At 43.0% G+C, this 19,802-nt stretch overlaps 2 protein-coding genes across 9 annotated transcripts in view; one reads left to right on the forward strand and one right to left on the reverse strand.

Moving 5' to 3' along the window:
- Positions 1 to 16,880, reverse strand: part of LOC111837194 (myelin-associated glycoprotein-like) — a 31,686-nt gene extending 14,806 nt beyond the window's left edge. For all 8 annotated transcript variants that reach the window (XR_002836605.2, XR_002836606.2, XM_023799084.2 and 5 more), the window contains exon 1: positions 16,400 to 16,880. Coding sequence is in view for 6 of the 8 variants with exons in the window: in XM_023799084.2 (XP_023654852.2) it covers positions 16,400 to 16,649 (250 nt within the window). In the remaining 2 variants the exon portion in view is untranslated. The remainder of the gene's footprint in view (positions 1 to 16,399) is intronic.
- LOC140592626 (sterile alpha motif domain-containing protein 3-like) overlaps positions 1 to 19,802 on the forward strand; it is a 229,178-nt gene that overhangs the window by 134,220 nt on the left and 75,156 nt on the right. The window lies entirely within an intron of this gene.

Consider the following 19,802-nt stretch of genomic DNA (forward strand, 5'->3'; position numbering starts at 1 on the left):
AGAACAAGAGTGACTGACTTAAGCGTCTGCGTCTCGAAGCAGCTCTGATCGCCTTCCCACTTGCAAATTGCGCTATTCGCATGATAATCCGACAGTTAGTATTGGATAAAGAAATATGTGAATACGCCCATTGTGACCGAAATAAACAAGAGCACATGTCTGGGTAGTGTTTACACCGATCGGCTACAATATATCACACGGACGTCTCTGCCGCTGAGGCTTTGCGCCAATGTTTCCAGTTTCAGCATCAACGCTCGTACCTGTGTTCATGGCTCAGTGGGCTAAGCCTGTGTGCCTGTAATCACAGTCGCCGATTCAAACCCAGTGTATTTAGAACGTGAAAAGCGATCTTCAGCTGAGATGCCACAAAACTTCATACTACTACTAATAATTAAAATATATATAAAAACATTTTAAACCGTTTAACTGAGTAATATTCGGTCAAAATTAATTATTTCGGTTAACGGTTAAACGGTCAAAATGAGCATCCCTAATATATATATATAAAATCATATTAAAAGCAGTATAGTTATTAAAATTATATATATATATATAATATCATTTTAATAACTATACTGCTTTCATAAATCGACAATAGATGCATTTATTTTACCCTATTCATCAGCGTAACTGCATTTCCGCAGTAAATGCCGCGAGGGCTCTTGGGATCGGTTCGCGAACCGTTAGTTTGATTCACCGACTGAGTCTCCGAAAACCTGTAACTTCGATTCGTTCATCGAACAGGCTCTCGGGTTTTTTGGAGTCAGCGAGTTAGACACCAGGTACTCGGCCGTTCGGGTGTTCACGGCACCAGACGGAAATCTACGAACTCAAAAGTGACGAATGTAACTGACGAACATAAGAATAAACTTAAAAGTGATAAGACAAGCGCAGACGGAACATGAAAAATAAATCCGAACTTGCGGGGGATGCTTTTGGATATTGAATAGCCAAAGATCAGTTTTAAAAACATTTTAAAATAATTTTAAAAACCGATTCGTTCAGACTTACGAATCGGTTCAACCCGTTCACTGAAAAAACAGAGTTAAAAAGAACGATTCGTTCGCGAATCGGCCATCACTAGTTCACATTCAGGTCGCATGGCCGCGAATCGGATACGTATGAGATTAAGGCCCAATCCCAATTCTACCCCTTACCCCTACACTTTCCCCTACCCCTCCGTTTGGCGCGTTCACGTGTAGGGGTGTCTCAATTCTCTTTTGATTGGAGGGGTTGGGGTAAGGGGAAGGGCTAGATAGCCCTCGAAACGAAGATTTTTCGGGACCTCACTTCAAACGAAGGGCTAAGAGAAATTTACAACATGGCTGCCCACTCGAGCAAGCAGACCCATAAATGTTAAGTAATTTTTGCCATTAATAAGGATTTTTGACATTTTTTCATTACATGTATATTACCATCAATCTTGTGTTTGTGTTTACGGTGATGTTCTGTAAAGAAACGTTTGAAAAAAAATCGCTAAAGTTTGCTTGCGGATAGCACTGATTGCACAATATTAGGAAATATATTTTTATGTCATATAACGTTACCCGGTAACTGACTGCATGTGATAACGCGTTGTTTTGTTTTGCTTACAGCCATATGTGTACATGTACTGTAAATGAACGGTGCTTACACTATTCGTACTTATTGCAACATGACAACATTTTTTTTTATTTTTTTTATTTTTTTATTCCCTCCTCCACCCCCCCTCTGCGGGGGACTGTATCTATTTATTTATTTATTAATTTTTTTTTATTATTATTTTTTTTTAATTATTAATTATTTATTTATTTTTTATTTTATTTTATATTTTTATTTACTTCCTCAAAAGAAGGAGAGGGAGGGGGGGGACAAAGGAGAAGGAGGGAAGAGAGAGAGAGGGAGAGAGAGGAATGGAATGAAAACAGAAAAAAAAACAAAAGAAAAAAAAAAAAAAAAAAAACAAGAAAAAAACAGTGTGTGTCCGTGAGCACGTGTCCGTGAGCACCTGTGTGCACACCTGTGTGTCAGCGCGCTGGTGTTCCTAAGGTTTCTCCAAGTAATTGTCTAGTAGTGTGTGTGGGGAGCCACAGCCCCGCCCACCCAGGACATGAAGTCGACACGGGGGAGACCCGGGCCCCAGATATCCAGAGGCCCCCCAGGGCACGGGAACCCCAGGAGGACCAACGCAGGGACAATTGCAGCCCCCACCGAGAAAAGGGCAGAGGAGTGCTCCGGAGGGGGGCCATCCGGCAGCCACATCACAGGAGCCCCAGGGGGCCGTGGCGACGAGCACGCAGGCCCCGCCGGCGGCCGGCCACACCAGGGCAGACCGGACCCCGGGCCCAGAGATCCAAGGGCCCCCCCACCCCCCAGCCAGGGCCCCGACAGAGCCGGAAGGGCCAGGCCCCGGCAGGCAACCGCCGAGAGTGAGCCAGCACACACCAGAGCATCCAGCCCCAGACATCGAGAACCACCAACGCATCGGTGGCCGGGGGCCTCATCCACCAGCAGGGAGTGTGGCGGGGGGTAATAGAGCCTGAGATGTTATTTCAGGTGGAGTCTAAGACCCAACCTGACACATACGTATAGACAGACAGGCACACACATACACAAGCATACGTTCCCACCCTCATGCACACATAAACAAATATTCACCCATTCGCCCAACATGAAGACACAGAAATGAACGCCGTACACACACTCACACTCCCCATATATACTCTATACTCCGAGATCTAGGCACCACCACCCCCAGAGGGGCAATCCGCCACCAGACCTCGGAGATGGATCCCTTTTTTCCTCTGGCATGGGGACAAGAAGACCACCCCGGACCCCACAGCAGCCGAGAAGCCCACCAGCCCAGACCCCGACCGGACGGCCAGCTCCTCCCAGCCCCCGGCCCCAGATGGTGAACAGAGAACGGGGGTGTGAAAAGACCCCATGCTTCCCTCCGCCCGCTCATATGTGGTGTTGGTGCGTGTTGTTCTAAAGTGCTTTAAAACAGGGGAAGGGCATGGTGCTAACCACCCTCTGCCAATCAGCAGCTGGTGTCAGCTCGGCCCCTCCCCAGAACCCTCAATGTCTATATGCAACTTAAAATTGAGAAGTGGGCACTGGCACCAGAGGTAAGGCTGAATGAACAGACCGCCCTCTGGACGCCATTCCTTGTGCCCACCCCCAAGGCCCTAAATGTATGTGTCATGAGAGAGTAAGTAATGAGAGTGTCTAAGTTGTGATGTGTGATTGAGACACAGGTGGCCACGGGGGGACAGAGGAGGAATACCTCCCCTGCATCCCAGCGACACACCTGCACCTCAAAGCCCTATATGTGTGATGGGGTGACGGAGCGGGAGGAGGGAAGCATTTAGGGATGGGGAGGAAAGGATCGGGGGGGGCAAAGTACCCCCCCTCTGGAGCCAGCCCCCCCGCTGACCCCCATAAGCACCCCCGTTCCCCGAAATCCACCCAGGGTGGGAGAGCCGAGGCCCATCCAGTCCGGGGGCCCAGAGCAGCGGCACCACCGGGCACCACAGAGCCTGGGGCAGCCAACCAGACCCCACCACAGAGGGAAAAACTACACCCACCCCACCATTCAGTCAACTCCCAGACTACATAAGACAACAGACACCCAGGTTGGGTCCATTCTCCTACTCTATTGGATTCCCCCCCACCCCCGCAGAGTGGATACCCCTAAGGCAGGGACCACCTGCGGGCAGATGGTAACAACCTCCCCACCAGCTAAAGAGGCCCCCAGCCCCTCCAATGCGCCGAAGGTCCCCGCGCCGGGGCCGGGCCCCAGTGCACGCGCCAGCCCACACCCCGGCGACCCACCCACCAGGACCCAAGCCCCCCCAGCCCAGCCGGAACCCCAGCCCGGAGGCAGAGCGCCTCCAGAACCCCAAGCCCGCCCCGGACCCACCCAGGAGCAGCACAGACGCCAGGCTGGTACCCTACGTCCGCCGGCACAGGCTACCCCAGCAGCGCTGCATGCAGCCACCAGAAAGACGCCACCCAAGAGCCACCAAAGCCCCATCCAGGCCAGGACCGCAGTCCCAGCACCGAACCCCCCCAGAAACCCCCCCCCCCCAGGGAACCCCCAGACACCCCAAGCCCATAGGCCCCCCCCCACACCAACAACAAAGACCGAAGCGGGACAAACCTGCGACCCCCCACCGCCACTAGGTGATGGAGCTGATCAAAGGAGCCCAGAGAGATTGGTCTAATGTGGCGGCAGAAGCTGTATCAAGACTAATATGGTCCAGCAAACTCTCTCTATATTGGTTGATATTAAGGTTATTTTTATTTTTCCAGTTCATGAGGACAGTCTTCTTAGCAATGCATAAAGCGGTGAAAGCCATGTGGGTTGTGTTAATCTCGGTAGTGACACCATCTACGTCACCCAACAAGCAGACTGAAGGAGAGGCTGGAATGGTACATTTCAGACACTTTGATAAGTCCTCACAAATCCTGCGGCAAAACATCTGAACAGGTGGACAGAACCAAAGAGCATGGATGTAATTGTCAGGTGTATCCCCTTGACAGTGTGAGCAGTTGTTAGAAGATGTAAAACCCATCCTGAACATCCGATGCCCTGTATAGTGCACTCTATGCAGGATTTTGTATTGTATTAATTGTAAATTGGGACTTCTAATCAGTTCAAAGGTTTTTAAGCATGTCTTAGACCAGAAATTGTGGTTCCAGCTGATTGATAAATCTGCCTCCCATTTTGCAATAGGAAGGGATATTGAATCATCCATTTTAGAAAGTGTCCTGTATATTTTAGACAGTAATTTGGGGGTTTTGAGATTAAGGAATTCTGCCACCCTTGGTGGTATTTGTAATTTGATTTGATTAGACTTGAATTTCCTTTTTACTATAGATTTAACTTGTTGATATTCTAAAAATCTATTCTTGTTAATCCCATGTCTTTTAACTAATAAGTCAAAGGGGATAAAGTCTATTTCTTCAAATATATGTTCCAAGTATTTAATACCTTTACAACTCCAATCCGGGAAATTTATCATATTATTGTTTAGTAGTATGTCAGGGTTGTTCCAGATGGGAGTACGTTTGCATGGGATTAATGAAGACTCAGTCATTTTAAGAAACTCCCACCATGCTGTCAGAGAAGAGCTGATACTGATGCTTTTGAAGCATTCATGTCGTTTAATGTTTGAGCTAATGAATGGTAGATCCGAAATGTCTATGTTATTGCATAGAGCCTGTTCTACGTCTAGCCAAGGTTCATCTAAGAAGGTATGTTTTAGCCATCCTGAGATGTTTTGAAGCCTGTTGGCTAAGAAGTAGTGGTGAAAGTTAGGCAGATCTAGTCCTCCTTTGTCCTTGGTCCTTTGCAGCGTTTTTAAGCTAATACGCGGTGGTTTATCTTTCCAAAGGAATTTAGAGATGGCGGAGTCCAGAGATCTAAACCAGTCAGGTGATGGTTTACTTGGAATCATTGCAAATAAATAATTAATTCTTGGTAACACCATCATTTTTATTGATGCAACCCTTCCCATGAGTGATATGGGCAGGGACTTCCATCTAACCAGCTCATCCTCTACCTTCTTTAAAAGTGGGATGTGGTTTAATTTAGTTAAGTCTGCCAGCCTAGGTGAAACATTAATACCTAAATATTTAATATCCCCAGATTGCAGTGGAGTGGAGGAAGAGTTCTGAAAGGAGCAGTTAATTGGAAGAACTGTAGATTTTAACCAGTTTATTGAATAATCTGAGACTCTTGAGAAAGAGTTTATTAATGTAATTACCTCAGAGAGAGTGGTTTGTGAATGCTGGAGAAAAAGTAACACATCATCCGCATAAAGACTGACCTTATGTTCCACATTCTTGCATTTGATGCCTTTAATCACTATAGCCTGTCTAATTGCTGCTGCTAGTGGTTCAATAAAAATTGCAAACAGTGAGGGGGAGAGAGGGCATCCCTGCCTGGTGCCCCTCTTGAGACAGAAGCTAGAGGATGTTTGGTCATTCGTCCTAACACATGCTGTTGGGGAACTATATAATATTTTTAACCAGTTTATAAAAGAGGTTCCAAAACCAAATTTGTGTAATGTTGCAAATAAAAAACTCCAACTAACTCTATCGAATGCTTTTTCTGCATCTAGAGACAATATTATGATTTGAAGGTTTTTATTGCACAAATAGTCTATCAGATTGAGTAATCTACGTGTGTTTGTTGATGAGTGCCTCCCTTTTATGAAACCAGTTTGGTCAGGATGAATTATGTGAGGGGTTATCTTCTCTATTCTTTTTGAGAGAGCTTTGCAGATTATTTTAAGGTCAACATTAATAAGTGATATTGGACGATAGCTGGTAGGCAATATAGGGTCTTTGCCTGGTTTTAGCAAGAGACTAATGTTGGCAGAATTCATATTTGGTGGTAGTCTACCATTTTCCTTGGTTTCCTGCAACATTCTGTAGAATGTTGGTGACAGAATTGTCCAGAATTCTTTATAGAATTCTACTGGAAATCCATCTGGGCCTGGAGCCTTATTATTGGGCATACTTTTCAAAGCTTCCTGGAGTTCACCTGGTGTCAGCAGAGAATCCAGTTCTATCGTTTGATTATCTGATAATTTCGGAAGGGTTATACTATCAAGAAACTGATCAATTTCGTCTTTAGATGGGTTTATCTGTGGTAAGTATAAAGATTTGTAAAAGTCCCTGAAAGTGTTGTTTATTCTTTCAGGGTCATATACTGTATCCCCAGTTGAGTCTTTAACAGCACATATAGTTGTTTTTTCTTTATTTATTTTTAACTGGTTAGCTAAAAATCTACCTGATTTATTACCATATTCATAATTTTGCCAGCGAAGTCTTTGTGCTAAGAATTGTGTTTTTTTATGAATAATTTCATTTAATTCTAATTTTGCTTTACGTATTTTATTCAGCATTTCCTGTTCCTGGGATGATACATAAGCTTCTTCTAAGGATTTGATGTTTTCTTCTAATTCCTGAATATACTTGTTTTCTCTTTTCTTTTTATGTGATGAGAATGAGATTATTTTACCTCTCATCACAGCTTTGCCTGCTTCCCAGAGAACAGATGCTGATGTTCCAGGCAGGTCATTATAGTCTAAATATAAAGCCCACTCTTTTTTGAAATAGTTAATAAAATCTCCATCTTTAAGCAATGATGTATTAAATCTCCAGTTTCTAATTGGTGGAATGGCTTTCTTATTTATTAGGGTTAAAGATACAGGAGCATGATCGCTGACAGCTATAGGGTGTATCTCAGTGTCTGAAATGTCACTCAGCAGTGAGCTACTGATTAGGAAATAATCCAGACGAGAGTAAGAGTGATGGACGTGTGAGAAGAAAGTATATTCCCTACGGTTGGGGTGAAGAGAACGCCATGCATCGCGAAGACCATAGTCACTCATGTACTGCTTAACTATATTTATGGATTCCCAATTGCGCTGAGCAGCTGTACTGAGCCTATCCATTTCTTTATTTAGTGCGAAATTGAGATCGCCCCCAAGAACGAGTGCGCTATCTAGGTGTTCAGAGAGTGCGGTAAAGAAAACGTGGAAGAATGAAGGGTTATCAACATTTGGACCATATATACTAACAATACATAACTTCTTGTTAAGTATAGACAATTTAATGATTATAAATCTACCTTCTGGATCTATAATTGTGTTGAGTAATGTGAAATTAACATTTTTATGTATTAAAATTGCTACTCCCCTTTGCCTAGAGTTATAACAGGCTGAGAACACATTAGGAAACTCAGGTGTTTTAAGTTCATCTGTAGCTGTGGCAGGTCTATGAGTCTCTTGTAATAAAACAACGTCTGCCTGTAGTTTTTTAAGCTGGCTAAATATTTTTAACCTCTTCTCTCTGGAGCCAGCTCCATGCACATTCCATGAGACAAACCTTAGTGTGCCCATAGACATGTGTGTGTAGCTAATATTGCACGTGCAAATGAGTCAGATACGAACGAGCGTGTGAGCGCTTGTGTGCGTGTGTATCCTATATGTCTGTGTGCACTATAAGGTCGGAGTGGTTGTGGTGAAGCTAAGTACATATGTACATTATCATGTCGTGCAGATGTGTAAAAATCGAGGGTGTTGTGTGTTATTGAGTAGAAATTTAAAGCAGGTGATCGGTGCAGGGAAAGCAGGGAGAAGTGAAAAAGACATACAAAGGGGCACGCGAGTAAGGGTATTAGTGAGAAACATAGAAACATAAACATTGTTAGCACTGTAGCGCCGCGGAGACTGACGGTAGTGTATTTGTTATGACCTAACATTAAATTAGCGAATTAACATGTATAAGCTAGATTAAACAGAAGAGGATTTGGGAAAAGAAGAAAAATATAACAGGTTCTTATCTGGAGTGGCGTTAATATAACCAGGGAGTGATGTTAGGGTCGCGGTAGAGCTGTCCATCCACGTAGAGCCGATCCACGGCGATGACAGCTCGGGAGCCCTTCTGGATGGAGCTGCGTCGGATTGGGAACAGAACTTTGCGTCGCTCCAGAATCTCTTTGGGGAACTGGTCGTTTACGCCAAAGTCCGTTCCTTTCAGCTCCCTGCCGCGGCTCTTCACCTGCTGCTTCTGTTTGAAATTCCAGAATTTGGCCACAATAGGACGCGGTCTCAGGGCACCAGGCCTCTTAGCTCCCAGCCGATGGACTCTGTCAAAGCAGATGCTTTCCACAGTGTCCTCTGGAAGCTTCAGGTGGGTCTTGATAAATGTTTTAACCGTAATTTCTGCGTCCTCTTCAGCAGATTCCGGGATGCCTGAAAACACCAGGTTATCTCTCATACTACGGGCTTGGAGATCGATGACAGTCTCTTTTATTTTTTTATTTTCTTCTTTTAGATTGGTCACATTCTCAGTTAGAGACTTGACCGAGCCCCGTAGTGAGGCGTTTTCAGCAGCGAGTGTTTCCACCTGTTGCTGGCTGAATTCCCTCAGGGATGTGAACTCCTGATGCAAAATCTCGACCAGAGACAACCTCGCGTCGAAGCTGGACAATCGCTTGTCGATTGACTCCAGTATGTCGGCGAAGTCTTTACTAGTCGGCGAAGTTGCTCCGGGGGAGTCTGCCGGGCAACTTCTTTTGGATGACGGCGTCTCGCTTTTTCCCGGGGAAGATGTATTGAGGTTCTTCTTCATGACTGTAGTGTCGAAGTACCAGTCAATGTATTCTTCGAGTGATTCCAACTTCCCCTCGCTGTCCTCGCTCAGCTCGCTGTTCATTCAGATTTTCCGCCAAGTCTCCGGCGTCTGACGTCACTTACAGCATTTCCGGTCTGGCAATGTTGCAACATGACAACATTTTTGTAAATTATATTCTGTATAGGGACAGCTGAGGAAACTCGAAGGCTCATACGTTTTCGAGGTGAAAACGAACATCTGTTTTTAAAGTCCAAATACGACGCAAAAAAACTTTGGGAGTGAGTAATCTTTACATGCTACGATGCTGACGGCGACATCTTGGAATTTGTGATAAACATCGGCGCATGTCCTCTGACGTAACGTTAGGAGGTAGTGACAATGGATGATGACGTATAACAGTGTAGTAGTGGTGTCCCATTTCTTAGGGGAATTTTTTTAACCCTACCCCTTTCCACTTCATTTCAAGGGGCAAGGGGAAGGGGTGAGGGGTAGGCAAAGGGGTAGAAAATAGAATTGGGATTGGGCCTTAGTATCACATATGAAAGTGACACAAATCTGATTTGAAAAGATCAGATTTGTGTGTCCACACAGCCCTAAAAAGATCAGATCTGTGTCACATTAAGGCAAAAAAATCTGATTTGAGTCACTTCAGCATGGCAGTGTGAACGTAGCCTATGACTCATTATTAAATCTCGCCAGCAGATTGGTCATTTGTTTTCCACAGAATAAAACGCTGTAACGTTATTCTGCAAAGAGATGCTGGCAAATTTCACCATCAGCACCCATGATTAAAAAATCAAAATTTCTGGTGTAGAAATATGGATACACAGGCAAATTCTACTTCTATCTCTTTTCCTGCACTTGTTTAACTTTCAAGTTAGCGTGGTGTGGTCAAACAATCAGCAACTAGACGCAACACCAACTGGACAGGGGTGTGAATTACTTAAAGTTACAATATATCGCCTTCAAATAATTATATGTCAAACTGATGGATAGCTTTCAGATTTTCCTTTCATTATTAAAAATAGAAAACATTTGATTAACGTGACATCTGGTCATGACACAGAGTAACATCATTATGGGTTCAGTTGTAGGATTTACATAAATTATTTTCCAAAGACACAGATTAGAAATTATAGGCACCTTGACAGAAAATGAAAGAGTAACTCATTTTATGGATAATGAACATATATGATTTTATTGGTTATAAAGTAGACCTGAATTTCTAGTTACGCATTTACGGGCTATGTTGTTATGCTTGTACCGAACTGCAAATTTAGCTTGTTTGTCGTGCACATACACACCTATGATAAAGTTCAATTTATAAATGATAGAATTATACATCAAAACAATAACTAATAATAAAATTAATAATTTATTTAAAAAGGGGTTACTTGAACACAAGTAGTGAGATAGGCCTACTATGACAGCTGATCTGATAATGATTAAATGACTAACGGCGGGTAGCGTATACAGAGGCAGGACAGCAAGAGAGTTCATCATACCCCTCAGAACAACGTGCGATTTAAAATTCTGAAAATTTTCCATTTAGTATTTTCGTTACGCGAAAACCGAAACTGTGGATAAATGGGGACTGTCATGCTTGAACTGTCACGCCAAATCTATTCCCCCGTCCAAATTCCATTTGTCCATGATACTCATCGGTTTTGGCAATGCTGCAATTTCAAGTTTCTTGATCACCCTTCAAACATCAGCAAGCGTTCGCGTCAATAAAATACGATTAAAATGTCAAAAAATGGTGTGTTTTTATTAATCATTATAAAACTACAATATTATAAAAATAGTTGACATTTAGCTTGACAGTATAACCAACATGTTTTATTATGGTTTAACCAATATATTTTATTACATTATAAATGTATATTTAGCTCCATAGCAACATGTTTTATTTATTACCACAGATTTTGCTCCACAGCGACATGTTTGTGTCACGTCTGGCTCGTATGATCCTCGTGTGTGCCATGCCCCCCTCATTACCTCATGTTAATTCCTGCTTGTGATCACCTGTTGCTTGTTCAGTTCAGCCTGTCTGGTGTATTTAGTCCGTGTCTAAGTCCGTATGCGTCAGATTTGTCATTGAAGTTTTGTAATGTCTGTTGCCGTCTGCTCTGTCTCCCCGAATAAACCCCGTTTGTCCGTATCTACGGTTCCGTTCGCCTGCTTCTCCGCTTGCACGCTTGCCTACGTGACAGAATGACAAATCTCGTCGAAAGCACAGCGCAGCAGACCGAGCACCAACGGCTCGGTCTGCTGCAAGAAGTTGTGTATTGGCGGTCCCAGCCCGAGGTCCAGGAGGATCCCGTAGCCCTGGAACTGGCCAACCGGGGTGCGGACCTCCTTGCGAAGGAGCGCCCGCCCGGGCAGGAGTATCCCCTCAATAGGGCACGAGAATGCCTCCAACGCCTGCGCCAACGCTTGACGGAGCGACGGGAGGAGCGCGTTGCCTGGAGCCTTACCCAGACATGGCAAGACATGGGGCAGTGTGTGGCTCAGTGGGCTAAGCCTGTGTGCTTGTAATCACAAGGTCGCAGGTTCAAACCCAGCCTCAGCATATCTGCGGCTCCTTCAGCAAGGCCCTTAACCCCCAGCTCCCTGGGCGCCCCAACAGGTAGCTGCCCTTCGCAGACAGCTTGTTCTACAAAGAGCAAGTTGAGGGAGGCGTAAAAAGAATTTCCCCATGAGGGACAATAAAGGTTAAATATTATTAAGACACAGAGGTTCTGGAGGCAGTCCAAAAGGTTTTGAAACTTCTTCAGGACTTCATGGATGCTCTTTCAGGTGAGAAGTATGTCACCCTTTCATACGTCAAACCTGTGCTACACCTCTTCAACACAAGTCTCCTTGCACTTGAGGAGGGTGACAGTGAGCTCTGCAAATCCATCAAAGCCCGCATTGTGAATTACCTCAATGCAAAGTATGCAGACCCAGCCACTTGTGACCTGTTGGATATGGCCTCTCGTGTGGATCCACGGTTTAGAACCAAATATGTGTCAGAAGAAAACATTCATGCACTGAAACATAAAGCTGTCTTGGAGGCTGAGTCTCTGCTGGCTGCTAATAGCAGCTGTCTGCCTCACCCAGCTATGCCCACCATGTCAAGGCCTCCAGAAAAAGAAGTGCCACTGCCACCAACAGCTAAGAAGAGGTCACTAGCAAGCTTCTTCATACAGAGTACACTCACCAGCATCATACCTGCACCAAGAGAGGCAACTGAACTTGAACTCCAAAGTTACCTGCAATCTGCTAGTACGGAGAGTGACATACACTCACCTAAAGGATTATTAGGAACACCATACTAATACGGTGTTTGACCCCCTATCGCCTTCAGAACTGCCTTAATTCTACGTGGCATTGATTCAACAAGGTGCTGAAAGCATTCTTTAGAAATGTTGGCCCATATTGATAGGATAGCATCTTGCAGTTGATGGAGATTTGTGGGATGCACATCCAGGGCACGAAGCTCCCGTTCCACCACATCCCAAAGATGCTCTATTGGGTTGAGATCTGGTGACTGTGGGGGCCATTGTAGTACAGTGAACTCATTGTCATGTTCAAGAAACCAATTTGAAATGATTCGAGCTTTGTGACATGGTGCATTATCCTGCTGGAAGTAGCCATCAGAGGATGGGTACATGTTGGTCATAAAGGGATGGACATGGTCAGAAACAATGCTCAGGTAGGCCGTGGCATTTAAACGATGCCCAATTGGCACTAAGGAGCCTAAAGTGTGCCAAGAAAACATCCCCCACACCATTACACCACCACCACCAGCCTGCACAATGGTAACAAGGCATGATGGATCCATGTTCTCATTCTGTTTACACCAAATTCTGACTCTACCATTTGAATGTCTCAACAGAAATCGAGACTCATCAGACCAGGCAACATTTTTCCAGTCTTCAACTGTCCAATTTTGGTGAGCTCGTGCAAATTGTAGCCTCTTTTTCCTATTTGTAGTGGAGATGAGTGGTACCCGGTGGGGTCTTCTGCTGTTGTAGCCCATCCGCCTCAAGGTTGTGCGTGTTGTGGCTTCACAAATGCTTTGCTGCATACCTCGGTTGTAATGAGTGGTTATTTCAGTCAAAGTTGCTCTTCTATCAGCTTGAATCAGTCGGCCCATTCTCCTCTGACCTCTAGCATCAACAAGGCATTTTCGCCCACAGGACTGCCGCATACTGGATGTTTTTCCCTTTGCACACCATTCTTTGTAAACCCTAGAAATGGTTGTGCGTGAAAATCCCAGTAACTGAGCAGATTGTGAAATACTCAGACCGGCCCGTCTGGCACCAACAATCATGCCATGCTCAAAATTGCTTAAATCACCTTTCTTTCCCATTCTGACATTCAGTTTGGAGTTCAGGAAATTGTCTTGACCAGGACCACACCCCTAAATGCATTGAAGCAACTGCCATGTGATTGGTTGATTAGATAATTGCATTAATGAGAAATTGAACAGGTGTTCCTAATAATCCTTTAGGTGAGTGTAGATCCCCTTAAATGGTGGAAAGAACCTGAGGTTGTCTTTCCATCCTTGAGTCACATGGCAAAGAAATATCTTTTCATCCTAGCCACTAGTTCCCCCTCTGAAAGAGTCTTCAGTTGTAGTGGAAATATTGTAACATGTCACAGGGCATCCCTGAAGCCTCATGCTGTTGACAGGGTTGTTTTTCTTGCAAAAAACCTGTCAGAGTGGTCATGAACAATCTACCTACCTCCACAGGAAATTTACGTTTTTGTTAATATTGTTATATGTAACAGTTCTCCCATCGTAAAAGAGCATATTTTATTGTTATTTATGTAGTTGTTATAAGAATACATAAAGGTTTCAGAGACATGCCTATTTTGTATTTATCTTTTTAAAAAGGAGATAATTTATTTTGTGCAGTTTGTATCTGCATGATTTTTTTGCAGCTGAATATTTTTCTTACTAGGTCTTTTTTATTTTTTTTATATTTTATTCCTAATTTTATAAATGTATTGCTTTTATTGCTATATTCAGGGATGGACATAACTGGTACAGAAGTAAGCATTCACCTTTAAAAGCAATACGTGCGACAATCGATTGTTGTACCAGCGTGAATGCGTACATATTTTATGTGCATTTGTGCTGATATGACAAGAAATTATCATGCATTTTAACTTTTATATGCTACTTCATACTTCATTTGCAGTATACAGGTTAAAATGCACGGTAATTTCTTGTCTTATCGGCACAAATGCACATAAAATACGTTGCGAAAAAAAAAACATCTCAGTTATAAACAGTCTGTTATAATAAACATTCTTAGAATATCACATATGTGTCAGGGTCGGCCTCCCGCTGTGGTCCTTCCGTGCCCCTTCCCCGTTTGGCTAGCAGGTGGTGCTGGTCATCCCGTCCATACGTCAGTCCTTGTTTCTCCCCTGTCACTTGTCTGGTCTCGTGGCTCAATGTATTAAGCATGTGCTGTCTGTTTGCCCCTCGGTCCTGAGTTCCCTCTTGTTGTGAGTTCGAATCCCGCCTCCTCTGTTTTTGTATTTAGCTCCCTGGTGTTTTCCTTTATGCTTAATTATTCCTGGTGTTTGCTTTGTAATTGGTTTTGGTTTTGTTTCTTGTTCCCCTGCTTATGTTATTGCCTATGTACCTTCCGTGTGTTGATATATGCTTCCTTGGTTAGTGTTTAGTTTCCCTGATTGTTAGTATCTTTGAGTTAATTGGTTTCACCTGTGTCCTGTTTCCCTAGTCTTTGTTAATCAGCCTCACCTGCCCTGTGTTAGTCACTACCCCCGTAGTATATTAGTTCCTGCCTTTGTTCTGTTCCCCGCTGGTTCATCGTGTCGTGTCTCGTGTCTAAACTATTGTCTCTGAGGTCTACGCTCGTATATGGTTTGTCTAAGTCGTCTATGCCCTTGTCTAGGCTTGTCTCTGGTTTTTCCCTTGATTATAGTTTACCTTAGTGTCGTGCTAGTTAGTTAGTTTTCCTTGTGTGTTATTTAGTCTAGTTAATTCCTCCCTGTTTTAGTTTTCACCCCTCGCGGTCTTTTTGGTTTTCTTGTGTTTTGTTGTCTTTGTTAATAAACCCCTCTATTGTTCCTGGAGCCGCAAGTGGGTCGTCCGCCCCTTATTCGTGCACCATGCCCCGTTCCCGTTCCCGTGCCCCAGATGCCCGCAACCTTGACAATATGCCTTTGACTTTGAATTAAACTGAACATTGTGTAAAAGAAAATACCGGAATATAAAAAGTATATCATGATTGAGCCAAAATATACCGGGATATGAATTTTGGTCCATATCGCCCAGGCCTAACAACAAATAACAAAAAAAAAAAACATGAATATCAAATTTGCAAATCTGGAGGGGAAACAGTATTAATTTGTACCAGGCAGCAGGGTGGCACACGGAGTGGCAATGCTGCTGGAGACATCCACGACTGGGGGTTTGGAACCTGACCCCGGCTTGTTCTCAGCGTGTCGCACAGGTTCTCTTCAGGTACTCTGATCTTCTCCAGCAGTCCGAAGACATGCAGTTAGGCTAACTGAATGATGTTTCTAAATTGCCCACTGGACATGTGCCCTCTGACTCACATCACATACAGGGCATACCCCTGCCTTGTGCCTTAGGATGCCTGGGACAGGCTCCAGGACCTCCCACCCATCACAATACTGGTTAAGCAGTTGAGATAGGTGGGCTTACTTGTGCTGAGGCAGACTTGTAAAAGTTTCTTTATCAAATTTATTAATTTAAACAATTATCACTAAATGGCACATTGCACACAGTACATTATCTTTTATGTATTCATAGATACAAATACACGAGTATCAGTCTAATTGCTATTAGGAGAACCTTCATAGCCCAAATCTTCGTAAAATATGGTTACGTACATCTGGCCTACACAAAGGTAACAATAAATTGCGAATCATTTTATTTCATGCAACGAAAAGGCAGATCTTTTAATTTATATAAAAGTAGGTCATTATTAATTAGTAGGATTAGCTGCATATAGGCTACTTTAGATCAATTCTTATCAAAAGTAAACCATCAAACCAGTGCGTTGAACACATTAACAAAATTAATCGTGAGCAGTGTCTTCTTTTTAAATAGCTGACGTCTCATGCGGTTAACGAAAACCGATTAGGCCTACCCTTGAACGGTTTTAAAATGAATTCCCAAAGAACAGCTGCAGTGTTTTGGGTTAATGTGCTGTAGCTAGCCAGGAAACAACTTAATGTCACAAAGCATTAAAGGACGCAGTGGCTCCTGACCTACCATTTTTGAAGATGTACGTGCGTAGCCTGGACCCGTCTACTCTCCCCTCTGAATCCATGATTCCAGGTAGACAGAGGCGCACATTGCATGAAGAAGGTGCGCACACCGATGATCTGCAGCTCACGCCAGGAACCCTCGTGCTGATTTCGCTCTCCGATTCGTTTTTTCCCCGGTAATATTTGCCATCAACTCTTAAATCTAGGCGATCACGGTCAGGTAACACATCTCCATTCGTCTGCGGAGTTTCCATTATGTCCTTAGGTCTGACGATTCCTTCACAAAAATCTAAATATTCCCACGAAGCTGATTGTGCATATGCATAAATGAGAAACCCCTCATGCGTTTGTGCTTTCCGCAAATATAAATGTGATGTTTGTTTAGGACGTGGCGTCTTTTTTTTTTCTTTTTTTTTTTTACTTAAATCGCCAACTACTTTTGCGGCTGACTACAAGTGCCCCCATTCGCACAAACCTCACCGCCCCCACTCCTGCGAGTCATATGACTGTTGCTCCAGTCTTATCTCATAGTCGTATTGCAGCTTGCGATTTTTTCCATTGTGTGCCTAATTACTACATCCTGTGGTGTTGTACTAGAAAGTTGTTTTAAACCTCTTGCTTGTAAATCTTCAAAGTCAATGCAGACATATGGTGCCTTTCACCTAAAAACAACAACGGACTGATCACCCAAGATGTATTTTACCTTTAGGAGCTTTTAGAAACAAATAGCAGTTAATGGCCAGTAGGCCTATACACTATAATCCACAAATCGGTAATAAATACAGAGAGGTACAATCTAGGAATAAAGTGTCAGATTACAAAGAAAGAAAGCACCCTAGTGCTGTTTGCTGAGGAGCCTAAGTGATCCCAATGCTTGTTGTCTTACATTGCCTGCCAGATGGAATGTGCAGAAGTGACTGCCTCTCTAAGGAACATGTGATAGGCCTATGTGTATGTTTGGAACTTTACCGGTTTACTTGAACTAGTTCCCTGTTTGATACTTTTCCTTATTTGACATATATATATAATTGCTTATTTATGTCATATTCAAACTCACTTTCATTAACATTTTACTGGGGCTTATTAACTTAGAAGTGATTTGCATATAAATTCTGTGACACAGCTACATATGTTTGTTTTAAACATAACACAGTAGCAAGCACATTGTTATGTACATTTAGAGCTGAACAGAAAGGGAAATTTGGCTAATACAGTAGTAAATGAAACTTGACAGAACGCTATGAGTAATCACTAAAAAGGAAGCGTGGAGCCATTTGACCTAAAAACCCTCACATATCTGTATTCTGCAGCTGCTTTATTAAATTAACCTCTGACATATTAGCCTATACACGGCTTTCCTGTTTCTCAGATATTTTAGGTCATGTACAGTAGTCTCCCTTTGTTGTTTGTCTTCCCATGAACTACTGAAACAAGCAGCTGTGTTCTCGATTCTGTTTTTCGCATGATGGTGCTTTAATAACTGTCTAAAAATTGACCGACTTGATAGTATAGTGCCGAAAATATGATTTATTTTATTGTATGTCTAACCTGTAATTTAATGTGTACTTTTCCCTCTGATGCCTGCATAAGGTACACTCGGAAAATCTATCTATTGGAAGTTATGTATGGTATATTGCTAGCTTCATATGTGCATTCAATTCTGCCTGAAATGACCAATTTTGACCAAAATTGGTCAGTGGCCAACTTATGAAGTACACCTGCTTGCTAATGCAAGAAGCCTGCTCCTACAAACACTGAGTCATGCAGCTAAAGCTGAATACATAGCACTATCACACATAGACAAGGTTATGAAGTACAGTTTCCAATTGATTTTAAATGTGGGGTCATTGTGTGTGCCAGACATAGGGGTTCCAGTATCTCAGTAACCACCACCTGGGAATTTCACCTATAGAGTGTAGAGTTTACAGAGAATGTACAATATATATATACACACACACACACACACACACACATATATATACACTCACCTAAAGGATTATTAGGAACACCATACTAATACGGTGTTTGACCCCCTTTCGCCTTCAGAACTGCCTTAATTCTACGTGGCATTGATTCAACAAGGTGCTGAAAGCATTCTTTAGAAATGTTGGCCCATATTGATAGGATAGCATCTTGCAGTTGATGGAGATTTGTGGGATGCACATCCAGGGCACGAAGCTCCCGTTCCACCACATCCCAAAGATGCTCTATTGGGTTGAGACCTGGTGACTGTGGGGGCCATTGTAGTACAGTGAACTCATTGTCATGTTCAAGAAACCAATTTGAAATGATTCGAGCTTTGTGTCCGTTAGGGCCAGATATATTAAACCTAACAGGATGTCCACAAGAGGAAAAAATAACAGCTTGGTACAGCACCTCTGGACTATCAGTTCTGGTGTGCAGAAAGGCTTCAATGATCACACAACTCATCTACCTTCAAGCTAATAACTAAGATTAGCATAAGTTCAGAAGAGAAATCTAAATGAGTTGTATCTGAATTAAAATCTGCAATAATATGAGATATAACTTTTATTTTAATCCAAGAAATTAGGGTAAACATTTTCAAAACTAAGATAATAACATGGTCATATAAAGTGTTTTGTACAAATCGGGTTTCGTCATCACATGACTCTATCAGTTGTTCCTTTCAGGGCTGGAAGCATTGCAACCAACAGAAAGCCCTTTGAGAAGCACTGCTTGTATTTAATTTTAATAGGAAACACTTGGGACATTTGACTGTCTTGGTACTTATATCATCAGAGTAGTACCTAAAAGAAAAAACCCCAGACATGAAGCAAAAGCACAATTGGGCATACACTACTGATCTAATTATATTCCAGTTTATCTAGTATGCTGTCTGTATAACTGATTTAGTCATATATATCATATTTCATATGATTTTCTGTGAAATAGATTAAATGTACTATATATATTATTTGCATATTATTCATTTATTATTCTAGTTCTGTGTGTGCGTGGAGTTTGCATGGTTTCCTTACATTTTGGGGGGGTTCCTCAGATACTGCAGTTTCCTACTACAATCCGTGAACATACAGTTAATGCTAATTGGGGTTTTTACATTGCCCATAGAGTATGATTATGAGTGAGTCTATGTGCTCTGTAATGGACTGGCATCCTTTTCAGGACGTGTCCTGTACTGCTCAGGCCGCCTGTGACACTGACCAGAAGTAGTTTATCAGATGGATTATTTATCAGTCCCCCAGCTTTCAGAATTCGCCACACTTAGCATATAAAGTACCTTTCTGGACACACCTGCTGAAAATTTTCAGCAAGATAATGACCCTAAGCACACTTTGTGGTTATGTAGTAAATGTTATCCTGTGATCAAGAAAAAGATGGAGTGCTGCAGCAGATGATCTGGTCCCCACAATCCTGTGGCCTAAACC

Source organism: Paramormyrops kingsleyae, chromosome 9 (genome assembly GCF_048594095.1).
Source record: "Paramormyrops kingsleyae isolate MSU_618 chromosome 9, PKINGS_0.4, whole genome shotgun sequence".
Taxonomy (NCBI): domain Eukaryota; kingdom Metazoa; phylum Chordata; class Actinopteri; order Osteoglossiformes; family Mormyridae; genus Paramormyrops; species Paramormyrops kingsleyae.